Raw genomic sequence first — 21,602 nt, 5'->3', positions numbered from 1 at the left:
TACCTACTCTGGTACACTAACTAGGTGTCTTTGGGAGACACCTGCTTGCAGGCAGTTCGTCTTCCTTACACAAATCTTTCCTTCCTCAATCCTGCCATCCTCATGCCTATGCTCATTCTTTCACACTTCTCAAGCTCGACCAGTCCATTCACAGTCTGCTTGTAGGCCAGTTTTCTCTGATTCTCTGGCACCGCTTGCTCCTCCTCATCCATTTCACCATGCCAGATGCTCTGGCTCCCACAGCCAACCTCTTCCTCAGCCTTCTCTGACCACAGTCCCTTACCTGCCTTGTGAGAACCTTGCACTTCTGCCAGGGTCTCCATGGCCTCATTGTTATTTAGTTAATTTTAGTGTTTTTTTTAGTGTTAAAGTTAATGGGTTTTTTTCCCCATAAAAATCCCATTCCCATGTCTCGCAGCCCTGAGGGAGTGTCTGGGATTGGAGACATTTAAATAGTCCTAGAGCATCCCAGTTTACACAGGCTTGGAGCACACAGACCCTTCTGTGGGAGGTCTTTCTGGCCGCTCTCTAGAGATCCTGTGTTAGCTTTGATAACTGAAAGACTTGTAAATTGGGCCTGGGCACCTGCTGTAAAGGCAAGGGCTGTGAGATGGAATGGCAGTAGTAGGGGGCCAAGGTTTCTGACCTGACAAGGCAGCACATTTCCCTTGCAGCCAGCTGCTCGCATTATAATTGCCTGCAGCTGATGTGTTATTTTTCTCTGACTTGCCCTTCTCAGAAGGTGCAGTGTGGCTTACACCTGGCAGCATCAGGGGTGCCCCGTTCCCTTATGTCTCATTCCACATCCCTGCCATGGCCTTCCCTCGGTCTATGCAGCTAAAGTCATTGTCCCCTCCAGTGCTTCCTCCCTCGTTTTCTAGGGGAGATCCCTGTTGTTGATCCACAGGAGGGGATCAGGCTGGGTCCAGGTCTGGCTATGGCTCTTCTAGCAGTGACTCTTGGGGCTCTCAACAGAGCCATATGGCCTTGGCCATCTGTGTGGTGGCATGACTGGCATTTCATCAATGGTCTCAGGAGGCCATTCTGATTTCTGCAGTGTGGGTGGCAAGGAGGAGAGCACTTGAAGCAGTAGGAAGATCTTGGCAGCATCAGCATGCAGAGCAGGCTGTGCAGAGATGCCGGAAGAAGATCCCACGGGCAGTGTGCCTGTGCCAAGCCCCCTTTCCTATTGCTGCTCAGCCCCTTCCTGTCCTGCAGCTGATGTTCATGCTGTTGTGCATCTGAGGAGAGGTGGGACGGAGCCTACCTGAGGCAATGGCTAACAACAAACAAGGTGTCTCTTGACAAAAGAGCCCCATGCTTCCTATCCTCTTAAGAGTGATGTTAAATGGGTCACTACATCAGGGAAGCCCTGCTGTCACAAACTAAGAAGAGTGACGTGCGTTACACGCAAGCATTTTGATGACAGGGGAGTGCCAGAAGTGGTGGGCCTGTGTATTTCTTGGAACAGCCATGACATGCTGCAAGTCTTGCCTTTTGAGCTGCTAGCCATCCAGATATGCTGCCACACGACCCTCCCAAAGTGAGAACAGAGCAAAGTGTCAAGTGAAAACATGTAAAGAGGCAAAAAGAGAGGCAAGCAAAGACATGCAGGACCATGACCAACATGCCATGAGGAGCGGGGGACGTTTGTCAGGCAGGGAGGCACTGCTACATTGGCCTGAGGCCCCGAAAGAGAGCGTCCTATCAGACGCCTTTACAGGCAGGGCAGCTTTCAGGGTGACTGTCACTGTAATTTAAAACGTCTGTTCCTGTATCTCCCATCCCCACATCTTCCAGCACATTGAGATGTGGCTCTGCTATGCATCTGCTCCATTTCAAGTCCATCTGCTGTCACCGTTCTGCTGCTAAGGCTAAAAGGAGACCTCAAACCTGAAGAGAAAGAAAGACACGGGGAGAACTGGTGTATGGACTGCAGGGTGCCCCACTCGTGTAGTGAGCTTCTCCCTCCCAAAAGAAATAGCTGCAAGTTGCAAGAGGGAAATTACCATCCTGGTTGAAATGTAGCGGGGCTGTTTTGCACCTCGACCTTCTGCCCCATTGGCCTGTGATAGAGATGCCATGTCAGTTCCTGTTGCAAGTGGTTGCAAGAACGGTTTGGATTCTGCAAGAGCCTTACACTGGAGAAGCCCAACTTTTCTCATCATTCATGGTTTAAGAATCTGCCCGAAGGGTTGTGGCTCCTAGAGCTGGGTTTTATTAGGAGAAACAAACAAACCATCCACCCCTGTCAACTTTCCATGTGAACTCGGATATACAGGATGAGATGGCCCAAAGAAAACCTACAAGATGAGAAGTCCCCCATGTGCTCTGTCCTTGCAGAGGACAGAAAGCCTATCAGGATAGGAAGTCCTTTGTGTCCTGAAGTCCTGAAGATTCCCAGAACGCAGTCTGTTTCTCACCACCAGAGAGGCAGGGCTGTTTCCATGCATCTGGCTGCACATAGGAATCTTTTCTGGAGTAATTTCCTGCCCGTCCCACCACACCATGCTCCTGCTTTCATGTGTTTCAGCCTCCCTGCCCTCAGCCCTCCAGGTGTCCCTCCCTTGCTCTCAAGTGCAGAACAATCAATGAAGTCATCGCATTCCTTGCTCACACAGAGACAACTACCCAAAACCAAAAAAAAAAAAAAAAAAGAAAGAAAAGAAAAGAGTGGCAGCAGGCCTCTCACAAAGCAGCTACCATACATTCCCCTCATGCTGATCGCCTCCCAATGGCCCATCCTTCCTTTCTTAGCTGATTTTGCCTTAGTGCTTTATGCTTCTGAGGGATGCCTGGCCCTTTCTCCACCCATTTGACATTGTTTCCCTTCCCTGGCATCTCTTTTGCATCCCTTGTAGATTCTGATGGGGGAGTCCCTCCGCGTGAGAAGGCTCCTACTTCTGATGTCCCCAAGGAAGTGAACGGAGAGGCTGACGATCATTGGCCACAGCTCTTTCCTGTCTCTGCTTGCTCTCCCACCCAACCACCATAGCTGTAGTGAGCAGCATCAAAGCTCCCACCCTACCCCCGACAAGTTACCATCACCATTAGCAGGAACTGGATGGGGCTGTGCTCCACCAATGCTTTTGGGTTCCAGCTCTGCTCCCTCTGCTGCCTTTCTCAGGAAGCAGGGCAGGGGTAAGGAGCAGGAGGAGTGCAGCTCAGAAGACTTCCTAGATGGTGGCAAGCTGTCCCGTCCCACTGCTTGCCAACCCAGCAGCTCCCTGTGCACATGCCTAACCGAGAACAGGCAGGGAGGGAAGGTTTGGGAAGAGTTGCTCTAAGGGCTGCAGAGAGCCCCAGTCGTGTAGAGTGTGCTTCAGCCTCCAAAGGATATATCGGTAAGGCTCTTAAGTATGTTTTTATTTGTGCTTTTATTTATTTATTTACTTCTGAGAGGGAAGAAAGTGAAGGGGCAGAAAGGCAGTGGCCCAGGAGCCAAGTGTCACTGCGGCCACATCAGTTAGCCGCAATGGTTTCTTCGATCCAGCTGACATAATTGCAGACCTTGGTGTAGACGCCGGGGTACCCTCTCTGAGCACAACCATATCCCCATGACACAATCCCCTGGAGGGTGCCGTCACACGCAACTGGGCCTCCTGAGTCGCCCTGGAGGGAAAAAGTTAGAAGTGTGAGTTGATTGAAAAGCAGAATCTCATCTTGAATGTCGTGGCCTCTTCCAAAGAACGCAGGGAGTGTTGAGGGAGGTGGAGCAAGCCATGGTATGGGAGCACAGAAAGATACCACCCCTCATCTGCTGCCCCCTCCCACCCCGTCGCAATTGACCGCTACTGCGCCTTGTGCTTGAGCAGGTGTGGCTGCTCCTGCTGGTTTTGCGTGAGGCCCGGCCTGTGTCCAAACCCCACTGGAAGAACACTGTGTGGGAAATGTGCACCTGGAGATGAGGAAGCCTAAGCAACTCTGACCAGCTCTGGCACATGCCGCGGAGCCAGAGGAGCAAAAGTGTCTGAGGCAGATCTCTGCCCAGACATCAGCCCTTACCTGGCAGGAGTCTTTTCCGCCCTCCAGGAATCCTACACACACACCTTATACAGTTCCCTGGTATGTCTCTTTCCCCTGCTGCTGCTTCGTGAGTTTAGCACATTTTCCCCTCTTTCACTGAAGAAAGGGTATGGTCCTCTGCAACCTGCAGGGTCTTAGTGCTTCCAGTGAACTCGTATCTCCCGGTGGCATAGACATCTATCTCTCAGGAAGGTTTTTATAATTGTCAGCATGCTGAATTCTCCTGTGCCCTTTGCTCTGAGCACAAAAGATGTTTTGGACCTGTGTTCATCTCCAGCACCAGCTCTCTGTTACTGACCCACTCCTATCAGTAGATTGCTCCACTCTATGGAATTTCTGCATTTTTTTCCGGTGGTTAGAGATGCTGCAAGGAAGTGTAGCTGACTTTGGTCAATCTGCATGTCTTAGCTTCTTATAGGAACTATAGTTTTCAAAGATGAACTTTCCTGACAACCAGTCTCTCATTCACCTATAACAGTCCAATAAAATCCTACAATGGAAGAAGGCTCGGAGGAGATGGGCAAGGACAAGATGCCCACGAAGCTCTGGAATAATATAGGGTACGAGTCATTAACCACAGCTATTGCATTGAGAGCTGACCACAAAGAGGACCAGAAGATGACTTTTGTTTTAGATAAGCAGCTGAATCTGACAAGTGGATCAACTGGTGTAAATTTTTTTCCTGAGTTTATCAAAAGAATGTGAATGTTTCCCTAAGTTAGAAAGACCAGCATGGGGAAAGTATATGCATGGCTTAGCCCAACAGAGGTTATAAAACCTGAATAAATAACAAAAGAATTTTGAAGAGAGCAACAAGCTTGAGCTGTCTTCCTTCCCAGAGACTGGGGGCACACAGTGTCATAATGCTAAGCATATTATAGAGACTGGTAATGGAGATCACATTGGCATTGTGATAGCATTGTATATTGCAATTGCTATACTTTATATTAAATGTATACAGTTGTATTGTGATTTCAGGATATTGCTATATCACTTTGCTAAATCATTAATAACATTAAATACCTTCAAGGTAACCTTTTATATTAAATCTTATATTAAACTCTGTGTGTGGAATATCTAAAAGAACCTGGTCAGAGAGTAACAAACTCAGTCATGACCCTGGAAATCATCAGTCACTCATCACCCTGCTCTATCAGAAAAGAGAAAAGACAGGATCTTGTGAAGAAAATCACACATGAATGCATACTCACCCATATTGGTTCTGCAGGGACCCGTGGCCTCACCTGCACAAGCAGTGGTCTGTTAGCCATTCCCAGAGACCAGAGATAGAGAAAGTAGAATCTCCCCAGCTATCAGAATATTTGCGCTTTGTGTTTAAGATGTGGGCAACTTCTTACGGTTTTTGTGAATGAAGAGCTGTGGATGGGCCTCCTATTTCCTGACTTTTTTTTTTTACTGTCCAAAATTTGCAGCATCTTTAATCTCACTAAGCATTCTATCTTCATCAATGTAATTCTCTTGAGAAAGACACAGGTAGGACAAATCAAATACTACCATTATATTACTAGAATGTGGGATTTCTACCAACAAGGTTCCTGTAATGCTCTCATTTTCCCACCTCATTTTCAGCTGTTAATTGTGATCTTACCTGTCTTGTATGGTGGCAATCCATGACTTGGATGTCCTTCTCTGTTACTTCTATAAAACTTGTGCTTTTGTAACACCATTTCCCACTTACTATTCTGTTTCCAACAGCTCCTTCTATGCGATCAGCATTGTTTCTTGTTACCATATGTTATTTTCCCGTCTTTTATTTTTCAAACCTCCAATGGTCTTAGAAACATCCGTAAGACTTACTCTTGCTTCATTGTTAGATACTGCATTTTTAGTCAAATGGAACTGTGGATAATCGAAAAAGCCTTCCCTATTAACTGTAATTATGCAGTTCATTTTTGTCTGACTGTTTTAGAGGTACACCAAAAACTAGCTACGCTACATCCTCTCAAACAAATATTCAAGCATTGTCAGCTTTCCCAGATTTTGGCCCAAATACTGGTATACACCCATTCTGGTCTTAAGTGATAGCAGCTTGTTCTCCCTTGTATTTTTTTTCTTACAGCCTATGTAAGTGTGTATGTTTACAAGTAACATCTGTAAATCCTAACATCCTAGCGTATGTAAATCTATTCTACTCAGTCATCTCAACAATGTGCAGTCTTTGGATCTCTACCTGCCTTTTGGGCCTCATATATGGAACATGCAGTATATCAGAGTAGGTCCTACTCTTCCATGTACTTCCCTGTGTCATGAATTTAGCCTTCAGGATGTTGCTATTAAGCTTCTATATGTCACTCGCAAAAACAGTTTATCCTCAGCACATTGGACTAAAACAGTTTATCCTCAGCACACTGGAGTACTCTATCCAGACTCTGCATTAAGCCCTCCATTATAATACTAACCAAGTCAGAAAGATACCGAATTGTCCTCAGATAGATACAGAATGGTACAGAATCAAAAAAGGCAGGGAGAAGAAAAGTAGACAGAGGTGGATAAAGGAGGAAAAGAAGACTAAGTGGGAAAAAAAATGAATAGGAGAAGGGAATGAATAGGAGAAGGGAATGAAAAGGACAGGCAAGAAGAGATGGAGAGAATGAGAAGAAAGAGATTCCCATGACAAGTATAGGATTGAGTGAGGAGAAGGAGAAGGGCAAGTCCCTTTGTGTACAGAGAGGTCATGGTTCATTAGGAAGAGTGTTGCCAGCAGATTGAGGGAGGTGATCCTCCCCCTTTACTTAGCCCTGGTGAATCCACATCTGGCATACAGTTAAGGGCTTCCCAATACAAGAGAGATAAGACACTACTGGAGAAAGTTGAGCGTAAGGCTATGAAGACTGGACTGGAGCATCTCTCATATGAGGAAAGGCAGAGAGAGTTGGGCCTGTTTAGCCTAGAGAAGACTGATAGAAGACTTATCAGTGTGCACAAATATCTTAATGGAGGGTGTCAAAAGGATGGGGATAGACATTTTTCAGTGATGCTAAGCTACAGGACAAGAAGCAACAGGCACAATCTAAAACAAAAGAAGTTTTATCTGAATATGAGAAAAAGATTTCTTGATTGTGAGGAATAGAGAGCACTAGAACAAGTTGCTTAGAAAGTCAGTGGAGTCTCCTCTGGAGATATTCAAAACACACCTGGATACAATCTTGTGCAACATGCTGTGTGTGACCCTGCTTGAACAGGGGACTTGGACTAGATCATCTGCAGAGGTCCCTTCCAACCCCAACCATTCTGTGATTCTATGATTCTGTTTTGCTCAGCTTCCTCAGCATCTGAGTCAATGTGTAACTTAGCAAAGTAATATGTGCCAGACCTACTGAAAAGGACAAGTGATAGCCTTTACTTCCATTACTCTTCAAGTGATTGCAGAAATCCTCCCCAAAATCTGCCTTTTCACCTTCCACTGAAAACACTACTAGCTGCAGCATGGTGCCCTTTCTTGGAGCTTGCTTATACCAAGACATGTAGGCATATGTGGTTCCCATCTGTAAACAGCTCATAGTCAGAGTTCCTCCTTCTTTGATGATTATATCTGGAGACTGTTGAAGGGCCCGCAACCAGCTGGAACATCTGCTCTGGGTAATAATCAGAGACAGGCTTGAGAGCTGCTCCAGTCACTCTGTCTTTTACAGTTCTTGCCTAGTGGACATGAATTAAAAGCACTTCAGCTCCTCTCCAGCTGGCCCAGAGCTGCAGAGCAATATCCTACAAATGTTGATGGCCTTTACTGTGACTGGGGGTGAACATTTACCTTATCATCTAGATATAAGAGGGACAACAACAAGAAGAGGTGCTTTACATGCACTCACTTCTCCCTGATCTGTGAGATAAAGGCATGGGGAATTGCCATCCTGGATGCAGTAAGTACTCATCACAGAATCACAGAATCACAGAATGGTTGAGGTTGGAAGGGACCTCTAGAGATCATCTAGTTTGCCCCTCTCTGCTAAGCAGGGATTTGCAAGTACGACTTCTCAGATCCTCTCTGTTTTTTTTCCACATACTTCTGTAGAGGATGTTAGTGAGTAATTTGGAGAATTGGTTATTTTCAGAAGAATAAAGAATCTGAAGGATTTAATATCTAAGGACAAGACCTGCAAGCATAGACCTGCAAGATCTGCAAGCCTATAGCTGTTTTGCTTTTTTGCATACTTCACAGAAAAACAAACAAACAAACCCCACAAGATTATGCATTTCAGCATAACATATCAACAATGTGAGGCCTTCTTGTATATAACAATGTCATTCCATCACCGCATAAAACAGAGAAATAAATTTTCAGATACTGAGGCACCTGAAAAAAATAACTGCAACTGATTTTGGGGGAGTTTTTACTGTGAATATGACTTCTTATTGGGTGAAGCATTAGCCCAAGTTTTTCAGGGAAAAGGATGTGCCAGTCAGGCTGGTCCCACAGGAAGCTCTTTGTTTTCTTCAGAATTCCACATGACTATTTCTATCAGAGATAGCTGTGAAGCCTTCCTGATATGGTTCGTTTAGATGAAGAAGGCCTTGTAAGACCAGAGTCATGTATGAAGACATGGCACTATGTCATGGCCTAGGGCACTGCTATTTGCTACTGCGTCAGCCATGGGCCTGGAACTAGTTATTCAAGTTCAGATGAGGAATTAGAAAGAGATTTCCTTCAAGCTTGTGGTCTTTACAGAGCTAGTAAAGTAGGCATTCAAGGTAACCTTGTGGGTGGCTGGAGCTCTGGTGTTCTTAGGAAGGAATCATGGGGGTGGACGAGGAAACCTGTGACCTGGTGAAAAGGGAAAGTGCCGTATGAGTTATTTCACATCCTGCTTGACTTCTGCAGAGAAAGTGAGTTAGTATAACAGGCTGATATGGAGACGAAATGGAAGGGGAACAGGTAAATAGGAAGGGAACACGTGTGAGAGAGAGTGGAGAAGAAAGGAAAGTAGGAAAGTAGAGAAGAAAACTAAGTAGTCTGCGGATGGCATAGAAATGGGGTGAGGGAGAGAGTACAACAAGAGAGGAGAGTGAGAAGGTGATTCAGAGATGGTAAGAGCAAGGAAAGAAAATAGAGTGCAAGCAGAGAACAGTCAGAAGAAACCAAGACTAGCCTTGAAAAGACAGAGTGGGGGAGCAGGAGGACAAAGCAATAGCACTGCTGAATGCACAGCTGTGTGTGCTGGGTGCAGGTCCTCTGTATGTATGTAAAAAAAAATGTGCTATGATGATCCAGCTGTTGAGTCACTGTGCATCTTCCTTAGCACAGAAATATATGCCGGAGTCATTGACTAGGGCATGATCTATCTCCATAGATAAGCGGCTGTGTTTAGTCCCGTTGCTCTGGAAATGGTTTACAAATGCCTTCTCAAAGTCTGCCTTGCCACCTTCCAGCGAATATACAACCAGCTGCAGCCTGGCATCATTCTCCACAGGTAGCTTGTACCAGTACATGGCTGCAAATGGACTCTCCTCTTGGGAACAGCTAAGAGTCACAGAATCTCCCACTCGGACAACTGTGTCTAGGGATTGCTGAATGGCCCATCCTGGAAAGGAAACATGAGGAGTACAGGTGTGATACTGCTTGAAGAGGGCATGAGGATACATGCTTAAAGTATGAGATGGTAGCAAAGATATCAGACAGTTTCCCATTTTCCTGAGAGATATGTATAGACAAAAGCCAGTATCAAATAGAATAGGAATTCTGTTTTGAAAAGTAATGAATGGGGTGCTCTCACTGGAAGTATTAAAATGGGGAAAAGGCATATGTGGAGGAACCTGCAAGAAGGCAAGGAAAATCTTGTCACCTCTTTCTTTTCTGATCCTCTGCCCAGGAATTCTTGGGGAATGCAGCTGGGGCAATTGCTGAGGAACTGAAGCAACTGCCCAAAAGAGATCACTTACATGGGGTGCTAGGATGACCAAAAGGAACCAGTGGGGACCCATGAGGAAAGGCTGCATCCTTCCAGAAAATCTCCAAGCCAGCGGTACAGATTTCTCAGGCACGGAGATGTGCGAGGAAATGTTCAAGAAGGAAGAAGTAAGTAACAAGAGGGTTGGATTGGGCTGGGCAATGAGAAACCCTGAAATGTCAGAGCACAGTTGGCTCTGGAAATGTCCTTGCTGAGGGAAACACTCTATCTTCAGGAAAAAGCAGCCCAGAGAGAGCAGAGGCATGAGTGTGAAGGAAAGGGCAGTGTGGTCAAACAAACAGATGGAAAGACCCCAAAGAAGCTATGGAGGCAATTAGACCAGAAAGCAAAAAGGTATTGAAAGGGAGGAGGCAAATAGGGCAGGGAAAGTAGGGAAGGGTGTGAGAAAAGACAAAGAAAGACACAAGCCACAAGTGGTAGCAAGGGAAAAAAAAAGCATTAAGAGGCAAAAAAGGTTGAGACACGAGACATGAAAAAGTGGGACATGAGACAGTAGAGAGAGTGGGAAGAAGAAAATAAGAAGACAGAAGGGACAATTGCTAATGAGATCTGATGATTGCAAAGCATGGAGAATGGAAGAAAAGGTGAAAAATCCACATTTGCATGGGGTAGGATAAAGGTACTTCTGTGAACTACAGATTTGTGCTTTGCGCTCTCAGCAGTGAAGTCACTGTGTCTCACTTTCAGCACAGTAATATATGCCAGAGTCATTGAGGGAAGCAGGTTCTATTGATAGAGAGAGACCTTCAGTTTGTATCCCACTACTCTTGAAGCGGCCATCACTGAAATCCTTCTCAATCTGTACATTTGCACCTTTGATTGCAAAAACTACCAATTCAAGCTTGGAAACCATCTCCACAGGCTGTTTGTACCAAAACATTTGGTTATGTGTTGTCTCCATTTGGGAACAGCTCAGTTTGACAGACTGCCCCACTCTGCTGACTATGTCAGGGGACTGTTTCAGGGCCCATCCTGGAAAGAGAAATGGAGAAAAGGAGAATATGTATCTGGGAAGCACCATGATAGAGTTGAGAGAGGAAGGAAGGCTTTCAAAAAATATCTCTCCCTCCACAAATATATGGCCATTTTATCTATACTGTAAATATTCTGTGAGGGACCAAAAGGGGGAAAGCAGCCATTCCTGCAAAGCAAGGGAGAAGACTGGGAGCAGTCATAGCGGGAATGATGCAGGTGCTGCAAGTTGCAGAGAGCTCACTTACCCAGGGGAGCCCACATGAGCACGAGAACCCCGTGGGAAAGCATGAAGAAAAAGCTGTGTCCGTCCAGGAACCTGCTGGCCACAGCAGCACAAACACTGCCAGGTTGCAGTGGAGGCTGCCCCCGGTGCAGGAGAGACTGAGTGAGGATGGGAGTGTATGAGAGGGAGTGAAAGGTGTCCTTGCGGGGTGGGGAGAGCAGTGGGGTGTGTGCAGTGGGAGGAGAGCTTTTCTGGCTTGTCCTGGTAGCAGAGGAGTACCACAATCCTCCCTCCTCCGCACCCCTCTGCTGCAGGTGCAGGTGTATCCCACTGTTTTTATTTCTCCGGGAATGATTCTGGAGCAACAGATCAAAGAGGAAAGCCTGGTTGTCCTGGAAAAAAGACACTCCTTCCTCTGTTCCCCAGCCAGGTGGAATGGGGACTCCCCTGGCCAATGCTACCTTCCTCTCCTTTCCATCTCACATGCCTGTGATCCCAGGGCACTAGCACACAGAGTTGGCCAGGTTTCCCTTTTGGGAAGGTGTCACCTGCTCTGCCTCAGGTGAAAAATATCCCTAGAACTACAAATATCCTTTCAAGCAGAGAGACAAGGTTGAGCGCCCATGCCTTTCAACGCTGACTGAAAGAACCTCAGCATTCTAAAAACAGAACCTGCCAAAGGTTACAGGCAGGATCCTGGTGAAAATGCCTTCTTCATAATGGCAACTTCCATTGCATCCCAAGAAAGCTCTCCACCTCTGTACGGGGACCCTGTGTTTTGGGGTGTCCCTAAAAAGGCCATTGGTGAGAACTGTCCCAAACCTGCCTGTGTTGAGCATTTTACCAGAGCCCTTGCCCGAGCATCAGCTTTCCAGGCCTCAAGGCTTATGCATGCCGAAGTTGCCTCTAATATTTTCCCTTTCAAAAGTGAGTTCCTCACAGAGAAAAGGATTTGCTGGCAGTGGTAGAGATGAGAAATGCCCAGAGAAAGCCAGGGTAACACTAAGAGTTGAGATTCTTTGTAAATACAATGGTGCAGAAGAGTGAGACCACAATGTTTTCCATGGGAACAACGGGGAATGCTCAGTAAGGTCAGCAGAGTTTTCAAGCCAAATCGGAGGCCCATGGAGGGAATGCAGGGGAGCTGTGGTTCCACCTAAGTCCCTCTGCACACCCTGGAATTGTCTTGGGAAGGAGGGACAGAACATCAGAGAATGGGATGGGCAGCACCAGGTGACAAATATGGGACTCCTTGTGTGTGTGCTTACAAAAAAAACTCAAACACTAGTGTGGGAGCAGGGGACAGCTGTTATGCTCAGCCAGGAAGGTAAGCAGAGTGGGTACCACAACCAGCAACTGCCATGGAACTGCAAGGCAGCTGTGAGAACTGCAGCCACGGAACTGCAAGAGCGAGCTCTGTGGTGACATCCACATGTTTTTGGTGGAGCCTACAACTGAGATATCGAGGGTGCAAACTGTGCTTTGCACTAGAGTTGTTTGTGTTCCTATTGCTACAGGACTATAAGAGCTGCTTCAGGTGAGGATTTGCTTCTGCTCCTTGAAAAAGGCCCAGGTCATGAATGTACCTTCAGGAGTGAGAGACTCACAAAGAGGAGAGGCTCTGAACCTGATGGCAGGATTGATGAGGTGGTGGGAGTGAATACTAAAGATATGCACTCCAAACTGCCTTCCTGTGGGACTGAGCCTTGGCCTAGAGGAAGACATCCTTCATGGAGAGGACCACCTATTCCTCTGGATCCATTCATTCGATGACGGTTGCTAGAAGAGACTGTGGTTCATGATCCTGTGAAGACATGTTGCTTCAGGGGGTTGGGATAGCAGTGAGTGATTGGTGAGTATCCCTGTGCTCAGATTGGATGAACCAGCTCTTACACTCATGATACCAGAGACACTGCTGGTCAAACTTGGGAGGAGCTTCCTGGATGGCTGACAGCAACCAGGACAGCTGTGGTAAAGCACTGCTCTTACTGCTTAACTCCTTTGTAGGTAGATCAGATGGGACAAGGATGTACAAAGCTTGGGAGGCAATTCACCTCCTGTCACAAGTCCATATCACTGCACCTTGGGCTCCGTAAGTCCATCTTGTTCCCTGAAGGATCTGTATTAATCTGTGGCAAGAGTCAGTACATTTCAAGGTAAGGTGTTTAGGAGTGGTGTGGGGAAAGATGATGGCAGGAGGAGGAAAAAGCAAGGTTGGAGGCTTGTGTGATACAGGTAGATAGGAGTGCTGCAAGAAAGGCTTGAGGAGACATGTAAGAGGAATAAGAGAGAAGAACTTGGGGATGCAAGGGGGCAGGTAGATCAATGAAAGACACTTAACAGGCATGGAAGAAAGGATTAGGAAGGAAAAGGCAATGTGGACGGTAGGTAAAGCAAGGGGAGCTAGGGAGAAAATGAGAAGAGGGATGTTTCCCTACCTGTTGCAGGCCTGGCTCAGAACAAGTTCAGTGCGTCCCTGACTCATTTTGTGCTCTATATTCTCAGCAGTTCAGTCACTGTGTATCTTGCTCAGCACAGTAGTAAGTACCAGAGTCATTGAGTGAGGCAGCATCTATTGACAGAGACAGGCCTTCAGCTTGTATGCCACTGCTGCTGAAGCGTCCATCACCAAAATCCTTCTCAAACTCCTCTTTGCCCTTTTTCACTGCATAAACCACAAGCTGCAGCCTGCTGTCCATCCCTTCTGCCTGCTTATACCAGTACATATAGTAGTGATCTGTCTTCATGTCAGAACAGCTCAGGGTGACAGACTGGCCCACTCTGATGACTGTGTCAGGAGACTGTTTCAGGGTGCACCCTGGAAAGCAAAAGCAGAAGCAGTGAGGAGATGGGGTTAAAGAGGGAGCTGAGAAAGCCATATCCCCGGCCGCATTCATGTCTGCCCAGGAAAGCCTGGGGAATGCAGCAGTGCTCAAAACTGAGTATGTAGCTGGTGAAGCTACAGTGGAAGTGATGGAATTGCTCAAGGGGGAGAGAAGCTCACTTACCCAGGGGGGCCAGGATGGCCACAAGCAGCCAATGGGAAAGCATGAGGAAAAAGCTGTGTCCTTCCACTGCCCTGACTGTGGCAGTACCACAAGGGCTGCCAGGTTCCAGTCAAGGCTGCCCCTTGAGTCCCTGCTGCAAGAGAGACTGAGTGAGAATGGGAGTGTGTGAGAGGGAGAGAGAGAGTGTCCTGTGGGGGTGGGGAGAGCAGCATGGAGTGTGAAGGGGGAGGAGAGCTTTTCTGGCTTCTCCTGATAGCAGAGGAGCACCACACAGCTCTTTCCTCAATGCCCCTCTGCTGCAGGTGCAAGTGTATTCCACTGATTTTATTTTTCCCAGTGCTGTAGGAATGATTCTGGATCCCTCGTAGGAAGAGGGGCAAGTGATCAAAGAGGAAAGCCCAGTTGTGCAAGAAAATAGGAGAACACTCCCACTTCTGGGGCCCAGTGGGCTCCCCTGGTCCATACTATCTCCCTTCCTATGTCACAGCCCATGCCTGTGACTCTTGGAAACCAGGACAAAGAGCCAGCCATGGTTCCCCCATTGGGCAGGTATCTCCTGCTTTGTCTGGTGCATGTGGGCTGCAGGCCAGAGAGTTACTCACAGAGAGCGTTGCTGGCTGGGAAGCAGGACCCTTATTCAGCTAGGCCGGGCAATTCATGTTGCAGCTAAGAAGGGGCTGGGTCTGCTGTGGTCTTTAAAAGGCATCCACAAGTTCCTCTACAGGTTTCTTGATGTTTGGGGGTGGCAAAGTGCTGTGGTGCCAGTGCGCACTTTGGCAGAGAGACTATGAAGCAGGTGAGTGAATCCTTGTCTTTCCCCACTCCTGCCCAGGTGGTGACATGATTTCCTGCAGGAAACAAACCAGACAAGTGGAGTGATCACTGCAGAAGAGCACTGCAGGATGAGATATAGGTGGCATTGTATGCGGAGCTCCCTCCAGTCCTCAAGTAGTTTTGCTGGTACAAGGCACTGGAGTCTGCAAGCAGAAATGCCCAAAGAAGGGACCAAGTGCTATGTGTGACAGACTTCCTGCTTCCACGCAAATATCTGCAGGTGCATCTTCAGCATGCAGAACACCACAAGATCTTGGTCTGTGGGTGTTGCTGTGCTGTGTGCCTGTTACATCCTGCAATTGTAGTTCAGCTCTTTCCCAGATCTCTCAGCATCACCTGTGAGCCACTCAGACACTCTGGACCTGCCTCTGGCTGCTTTATCCATGAAGCCTGTGTGCAAACCACAGGGCACCCTGAATGCTCCCCATGCTCAGAGAACCATTTTGAGTGCTGCCGTGAGACTCTAAGGTAGAGGTCTGGTCTTGCTACCACATGCTTGTTGGTGGCGCCAGCACAGCACAGATCAGAGGGACAAACAGTGGCTGTGGAGGAGATGTCCTCTGTGTTGGACACTACTTGCCCGGTAGGTTGGAGCAAACGAGAGTGGCTGGGTTGTGTGGCCAGACTTACTGACCCAAATGCCCTTTTTCTGTAGTGAGAGTATGGAGTTAAATTAGGCCAGAAGGCAAAAGATCTGGAAAGAGACAGAAAAAAGAAGGGGGAGGAGAACGGGAGTCAGAGAAGTGTGAAAGTGGTGTGACTGAAAGTAAAAGAAGAAGGAAGCAAGGAGCGAGGGAAGGAGAGAGGCTGGAAAAATCAACCTGGAGAGAATGAAAGGAGGGGAAGGGAAGGCTAGGAAGCTGTGGAGCTACCAAGTAGAAAAGGCTTGTCCTAGCTAGTGCTACATGGCTGAGGAGAAAGACAGGAGCCTTCTGTGCACAGAGAGGTTTGTGCTCAGCTCCCTCAGCAACCTAGTCACTGTGATTCACTCTCGGCACAGTAATATGTGCCCGAGTCATTGAGAGAGGCATGATCTATCAAGAGGGTCATCCCATCTCCTTGTATGTCACTGCTCTGGAAATGGCTTTGGAATTCCTCCTCAATAGTTGCTTTAGAACCTTGAATTGCAGAAACCACTAGGATCAGCCTAGAATCCTTCCCCAAGGGTTGTTTGTACCAGTACATTGCTGTGTTGGAGGGTTTCTTCTCAGAGCAGCTCAGATTCACAGCCTGGTCTTGTCGTATGACGGTATTCGGGGTCTGTACCAGAGCCCATCCTGGAAGTGAAGAGGAGAAGCCTTGAGGAGAAGGAGGAGAAATGTCTTGTTGGGGGTGATGACTTCACCTTACTCAGGCAGAAAGCAGAACAGGGCATGAACTGGGACAAAATGGAAAAGCAAGGGGGAGATAGAGTGGAATAGTAGAGACGAGAGAGAAAAGGAACAAGACGAGCTATGCAGCACCTGAAAGGATAGGACTGGTCTTCAGATCTGTTGGTGACTCTTCCATCTCTCTATGATAGGCAAGAGACATTTTGGCTCTCTCTGTGTCCTTTAAGAAAAGACTTCTATGCTGTGCACATTAGAAAAAAAGGAAAAGCCACAGAAGGAGAGTGGAGGATTCCTGTCCACCTTAGGCAATGGAGCAATGTCAACAGTTGGTCTTGCAGTTGGGGCAGCAGCTGTGGAAATGATGCACGGCCCGAGGGGTGTGTTGAGTTCACTTACCCATGTGGGCCAGCATGGCCACAAAGAACCAGCAGGAGCCCATAAGGAAAGAAAGCCTTCCAGGGACCTGCCCTCAGTAGATGCACAGGCAGCTACTTAGGCACTAAGTTATGTGAAAAGGAAATGCTGAAGTAGGAAGAGACACTGTGCAGATGGGCAGGGCAGTAGGAGAGCATGAAATGTGCGATTGGTTGTGAACAGTGGGGAATGACCCATGGAGTCACAGGAAGTACGAACTTTGCACAGATGAGAGGTAGGATGATGCATGCGCCAGAATATGCTGAGGTTGTGGAGGAGCCTGAGGGTGTGCAAGGTTTAGGGTTGCTGAGGGTTCCCTTTCTCTTTGCCAAATCTTGTTGTTGTTGTGTGTTTGTTTACTGGCTTTGTAATGTCAACAGAGCAAAACAGCGCCTATAGCTTCCATTAGGAAACTCTGCAGCAGGGAGCAACAAATCCCACTGCAGTTAGTATCTCTTACTCTGTGTTCACCACCTCTTATTCTGTACAGGAAAGTAGGAGCATTCCTGAACCCCACAAAGGGAAACAAGCAAGAGCCTAGATTCAGCCTTCGCTGAAGAGTGTGGCAGGGGCATCTGCCCTGCCCCACACTATCCACCCATTCAATCTCTCATCCTGGGAACCGAAGGGTTAGGCCTCAGAGCAGTCCAGGACCTGCCTCCCTTGTGACCCCTGCTGTGTCTTCTCTTCAGAGGCTGCAGGGACAAAGATGCTCAGAGTCCATTGCAGTAGGCTGGTTGCACATTTGCGAACTGGGAATGCTTCAGGCTGCTGCAGTGATCACTGTGATGAGAGGACTAGACAAGAGGGTAGATGATGGGCTAGTGTGTGTGCACAGGGCTTCCAGTAACCCTGGCTGGGATGAGAGGTGGGACAGTATCCTTGGGAAAGGAGGGTAAATGCCTGTGGAGAGGGCAAGGACAATCTGTGTGCTGGCAAGGGAAGGAAGAAGGGAGGAGAGAAGGAATGAAGGAAGGAAGGGAGTAAGAGGAAAGAAGGAAGGAATTTAGGAAGACTCAGGAATATGGACCAAGAGCACAGGCATGAGGGAAAGGAGGTGTCATGGATAAGGCCCTGGGTGTTCTCTTCCAGCAGGAGGCTTTGCAGCAGGGACCAGTGAACACCACTGTAGTTAGTCTTTCTTATTCTGTACAGGATAGTAGGAGCATTCCTGAACCGCACAAAGGAAAGCAAGTAATAGTCCTTTCTCTGAAGAGAGTGGAAGGGGATCTGCCCTGCTTCACACTATCCTGCCCATACAACCTCTTATCCTGGGACCTGAAGGGTTAGGACTCACAGCAGGCCAGGACCTGCTTTCCTGACTTGTGTTCCCTGCCCTGCCTGCTCTGCAGATGTTTCTGGGACAGAGATGGATGCTGAAAGTCGTGAGACATTGCCCACTGCAGCGGGTGATCCCGCTATTGAGAGCTGGGAATGCTCCATGCTGCTGTGGTGCTCACTATGACATAGGGCTAGGGAGGGAGGCACATGATGGCTATTGTGTGTGTACAACCCTGCCAGGTGAACATTATCTTAGAGGAGGGAGGGAGGGAAGGAGACAGGGAAGGAGACAGGGAAGGAGACAGGGAGGGAAGGAGACAGGGAAGGAGACAGGGAAGGAGACAGGGAGGGAGGGAAGGAGACAGGGAGGGAGGGAGACAGGGAGGGAGGGAGGGAGAGAGGAAGGAAGGAAGGGAGGGAGGAAGGAAGGGAGGAAGGGAGGGAGGGAGGGAGGGAGGGAGGAAGGAAGGAAGGAAGGAAGGAAGGAAGGAAGGAAGGAAGGAAGGAAGGAAGGAAGGAAGGAAGGAAGGAAGGAAGGAAGGAAGGAAGGAAGGAAGGAAGGAAGGAAGGAAGGAAGGAAGGAAGGAAGGAAGGAAGGAAGGAAGGAAGGAATTCTCAAGAGCATGGAACATGAGCATGAGGGCGGGAATGAAGGAAAGCACAAGTCAGGGATCAGAGCCTGCCTGTCCTCTTCCCTCTGCCTTTCTGCCAGCAGGCAGTAGCCCAGTTTCTTTAGGCCCCCTCCATGGGGTCTGCTGTTATCCTAGGGGGACCCTGGCTGTCTCAGGCTGGTGGTGGCTCTGCGCGAGGGCTTTTCCCAGGGACTGAGAGCATCTGCCTCTGCTCTGTGAATGGCTCCATAAAAGTTGAGTTTCCTGTCTGTCAGGACAGGGCTTGACCCTCAGGGGGATGGAGCTGTGATGGAGCCTGTGATACTATGAGGGTCTGAAAGCAGCTCTATGGATTATTCTCTCCCGTTTTCTCATGAGACCTCCTTGCTGTTGTCCCTACAGGCCTGGAAAGAAGGAAGTAGAAGGAAGTAGAATTGGGCCCTGTCATGGCTGGTGTCCCTGGGGCATGCTCCTGCTTCTCATGCTGGGCAGGAAAAGATAATTATGTTGTCCCCCAAGACAGTGTTTCTTTGAAGAAAAGAGGTATGAGACAGAGACTAGACACGTGCAAGGCAGAAAAATGTAGAGAAAGGGGTGGAGCCTGTGCCACTGTGCAGTCCACTTGCATTCCAGACAGCATCTCCCTCTCTCAACTAATAGAGCATGAGCTGGAGCAGCCATGGGAAGTGCCCATGGCACTTCACCCTTTCCTTCCTGACATTCACTGTTCCTTTTTCTCTGCTGTGTCAGTCATTGTCATCCCCTTGTTCCTGACCTGTGCACAGCCACTACTCCCTCATCTCTCCTCTCGTCCCATGAAGAGGCAGTGGGCAATGGGCTTTCTCTGGAGTGAACCACAGTCAGCTGCATGATGTCCTCTGTGCCACGGGGAGTGCTATGCTTCCCACTCCATTAAGGATTTCTTGACCTCTGTCCTTAGTAAACCATAGAAACCTAACTATGCATTATCTCTCTCTCTGGACATTCATTCTGTTCTGATCGTCAGAAGAATGGCATGAGAGACAAAAGAAGACAGATGATCCAGAGTACCTTGGCTTTGTGCTACACCTTTACTTCACACTCTCCCTCCTGACATTCACTGTCAGGTTTTTGAGCTGTGTCAGTCATTGGCATTCCCTTGTTCCTGACTGGTGTATGGCCGCTACTCCCTCATGTCTCCTCTCCTCCCATGAAGAAACAAAGGGCAATGGGCTTTCTCTGGAGTTGACATTGGTCAGCTGCATGATGTCCTTTGTGTCTTGCAATATCTCCCACATGGTTAGGTTCATGGTGACCTCGAGCACATCTGAAAGGATTCTGTTCTATGTTTTGTCCCTTCAAAGGCCTCCCTTTACCCCATCATCATCTATTTCTCCTCCAGCACTATCCAGAAAGTCTTGGGTAGGAGCATTCTAATGCTTCAGAGCAAGTTCTAGGTCCCAAATCCCCAACATTTTCTGACCTGCATTCGCCATGCTGGCAGAAGTAATGAGGATGATGTGCCGTTGGTGTCATCTCCCTTGGCCCCTTCCTACAGGTTCCAGGTGGTGTCTTTTCCGAGACTTCAGGCATCTGCTCTTCCTCTGCTGCCCTTCTCCCAAAGACAGCCAGTCAGCAAGGGACTTCCTTGACAACATTTTTATCCCTTTCCCCGACTTCCACAAGGGTTTAACCCTGGCAGTTTATATGCCACAAGACTCCATGCTCATTTCAAAGTCCTCAGCTTCCATGTTTCACATTCACTGCAGAAGGCAGAAGGGTGTGGGTTGGTGCACATGCCCAGGCCTGTCCTGGTGGAGAAGGCTGTGTCCCCATCTTCAGGGAACTGCCTTACACAGGCCTTGCCCCCTTTCCACAGGTCCTTGCACAATTCGGGGTTCCCTGTGCATGAAGTTCCAAGCAGCTTTGGGTTTGACCTTGAGGAAGGTCAGCCAACTCTGACTCTCAACACTTGGTCCAACCTCCAGTGAGTCTGCAGCCAGCACAGGGCCACCAGTCCGCTTTGGGTCCATCTTTAAGGATACTCCAAGCAGCTATTACCAGATTCCAGCCAACTCTGGCTTCCGGGTGTGGGTCCTACTGCCACAAGACACCAGGAAATTTTCAGTCCTGACTCTGGAGGTGACCTGCCTAGGGAGGTACTTAAATCGATGACAGGCTTCCATGGAACTCTGGCTGAGCTGGGATGAGGTTCCAAACAAATCCGTATCCCACCTCTGGGTTTCACTTGGCCCCATGTGGCCAAACAACTCATGGGTTTTCTCCACCTCCAAGTTTGTGACGTCAGTGAGTCTGTGTCCTAGGTGCCTGCACTGCACTCTGCATGGTTCTCTCTCATAACTCCCACAATGTTTCTGATCAGTTCAAAGGTAGAAAATGCAGAGACAGTTTCCACACCCCCTCCAAGCTGCCTTGCTCTCTATGGTCATGATTTGTGACTTTTGTTCCCCATCAGTGGTTCTGTGCTACCCTCCAACCTCATGGATGTAGGCTGAAGCAAGGGGAGTGCTCCACAAAAAGGAGAAGGAGGTGCTGCTTTGTGTCTGGGCATGAAAACGGGGGAGGACAGACAGGAATGGGAAGCGTGCTGCTGAATAAGAGTTCCTGCTTGAGACATGTCTCTCTCAGAACTGCCCTTCCCTCAGAGTGGGAAGGGCCAGCCTGAGGATGGGATTCCTGTCCTAGGTCTGGGAGCTCAGAGGGTATGTGGATTAGAGTGGGGGGGGAGCAGCCTAGACAGCTTCTTTTTGTTGGAGGGCAGTGTGCTCTGAGAATTAGAGCAGGACATGCCTGGATGCCTTGGTTGCTTGAGGAGGATGAATAAGGCTTGATGCAGGCAAGCTGTGGCCTTCTGCTAAGGGGATCATCCCAGATGGCTAGATTTTCTCTGCAGACCTGGAAAGGTGAGAAAGTCCAGAGAAGACAACTGAAGAGCTGTGGATCTTTTTTGGAGAACCAGCTGAAGGAAAGGC

At 48.3% G+C, this 21,602-nt stretch overlaps 1 gene segment (V, D, J or C); it reads right to left on the bottom strand.

Moving 5' to 3' along the window:
- LOC104578687 (T-cell receptor beta-2 chain C region-like) overlaps positions 1-16,763 on the bottom strand; it is a 73,874-nt gene extending 57,111 nt beyond the window's left edge. Inside the window, 2 exon segments of the C gene segment in view lie at positions 9,277-9,566; positions 16,721-16,763. Of these exon segments, the coding sequence occupies positions 9,277-9,566; positions 16,721-16,763 (333 nt within the window).
- Between the last annotated feature and the right edge of the window lie 4,839 nt (positions 16,764-21,602).

The sequence above is a fragment of the Tinamus guttatus genome, unplaced genomic scaffold (genome assembly GCF_059628265.1).
Source record: "Tinamus guttatus ecotype Peru unplaced genomic scaffold, ASM5962826v1 Tinamus_guttatus_pri_ptg000408l, whole genome shotgun sequence".
Lineage (NCBI taxonomy): Eukaryota > Metazoa > Chordata > Aves > Tinamiformes > Tinamidae > Tinamus > Tinamus guttatus.
This window is presented reverse-complemented; position numbering and strand designations above follow the sequence as displayed.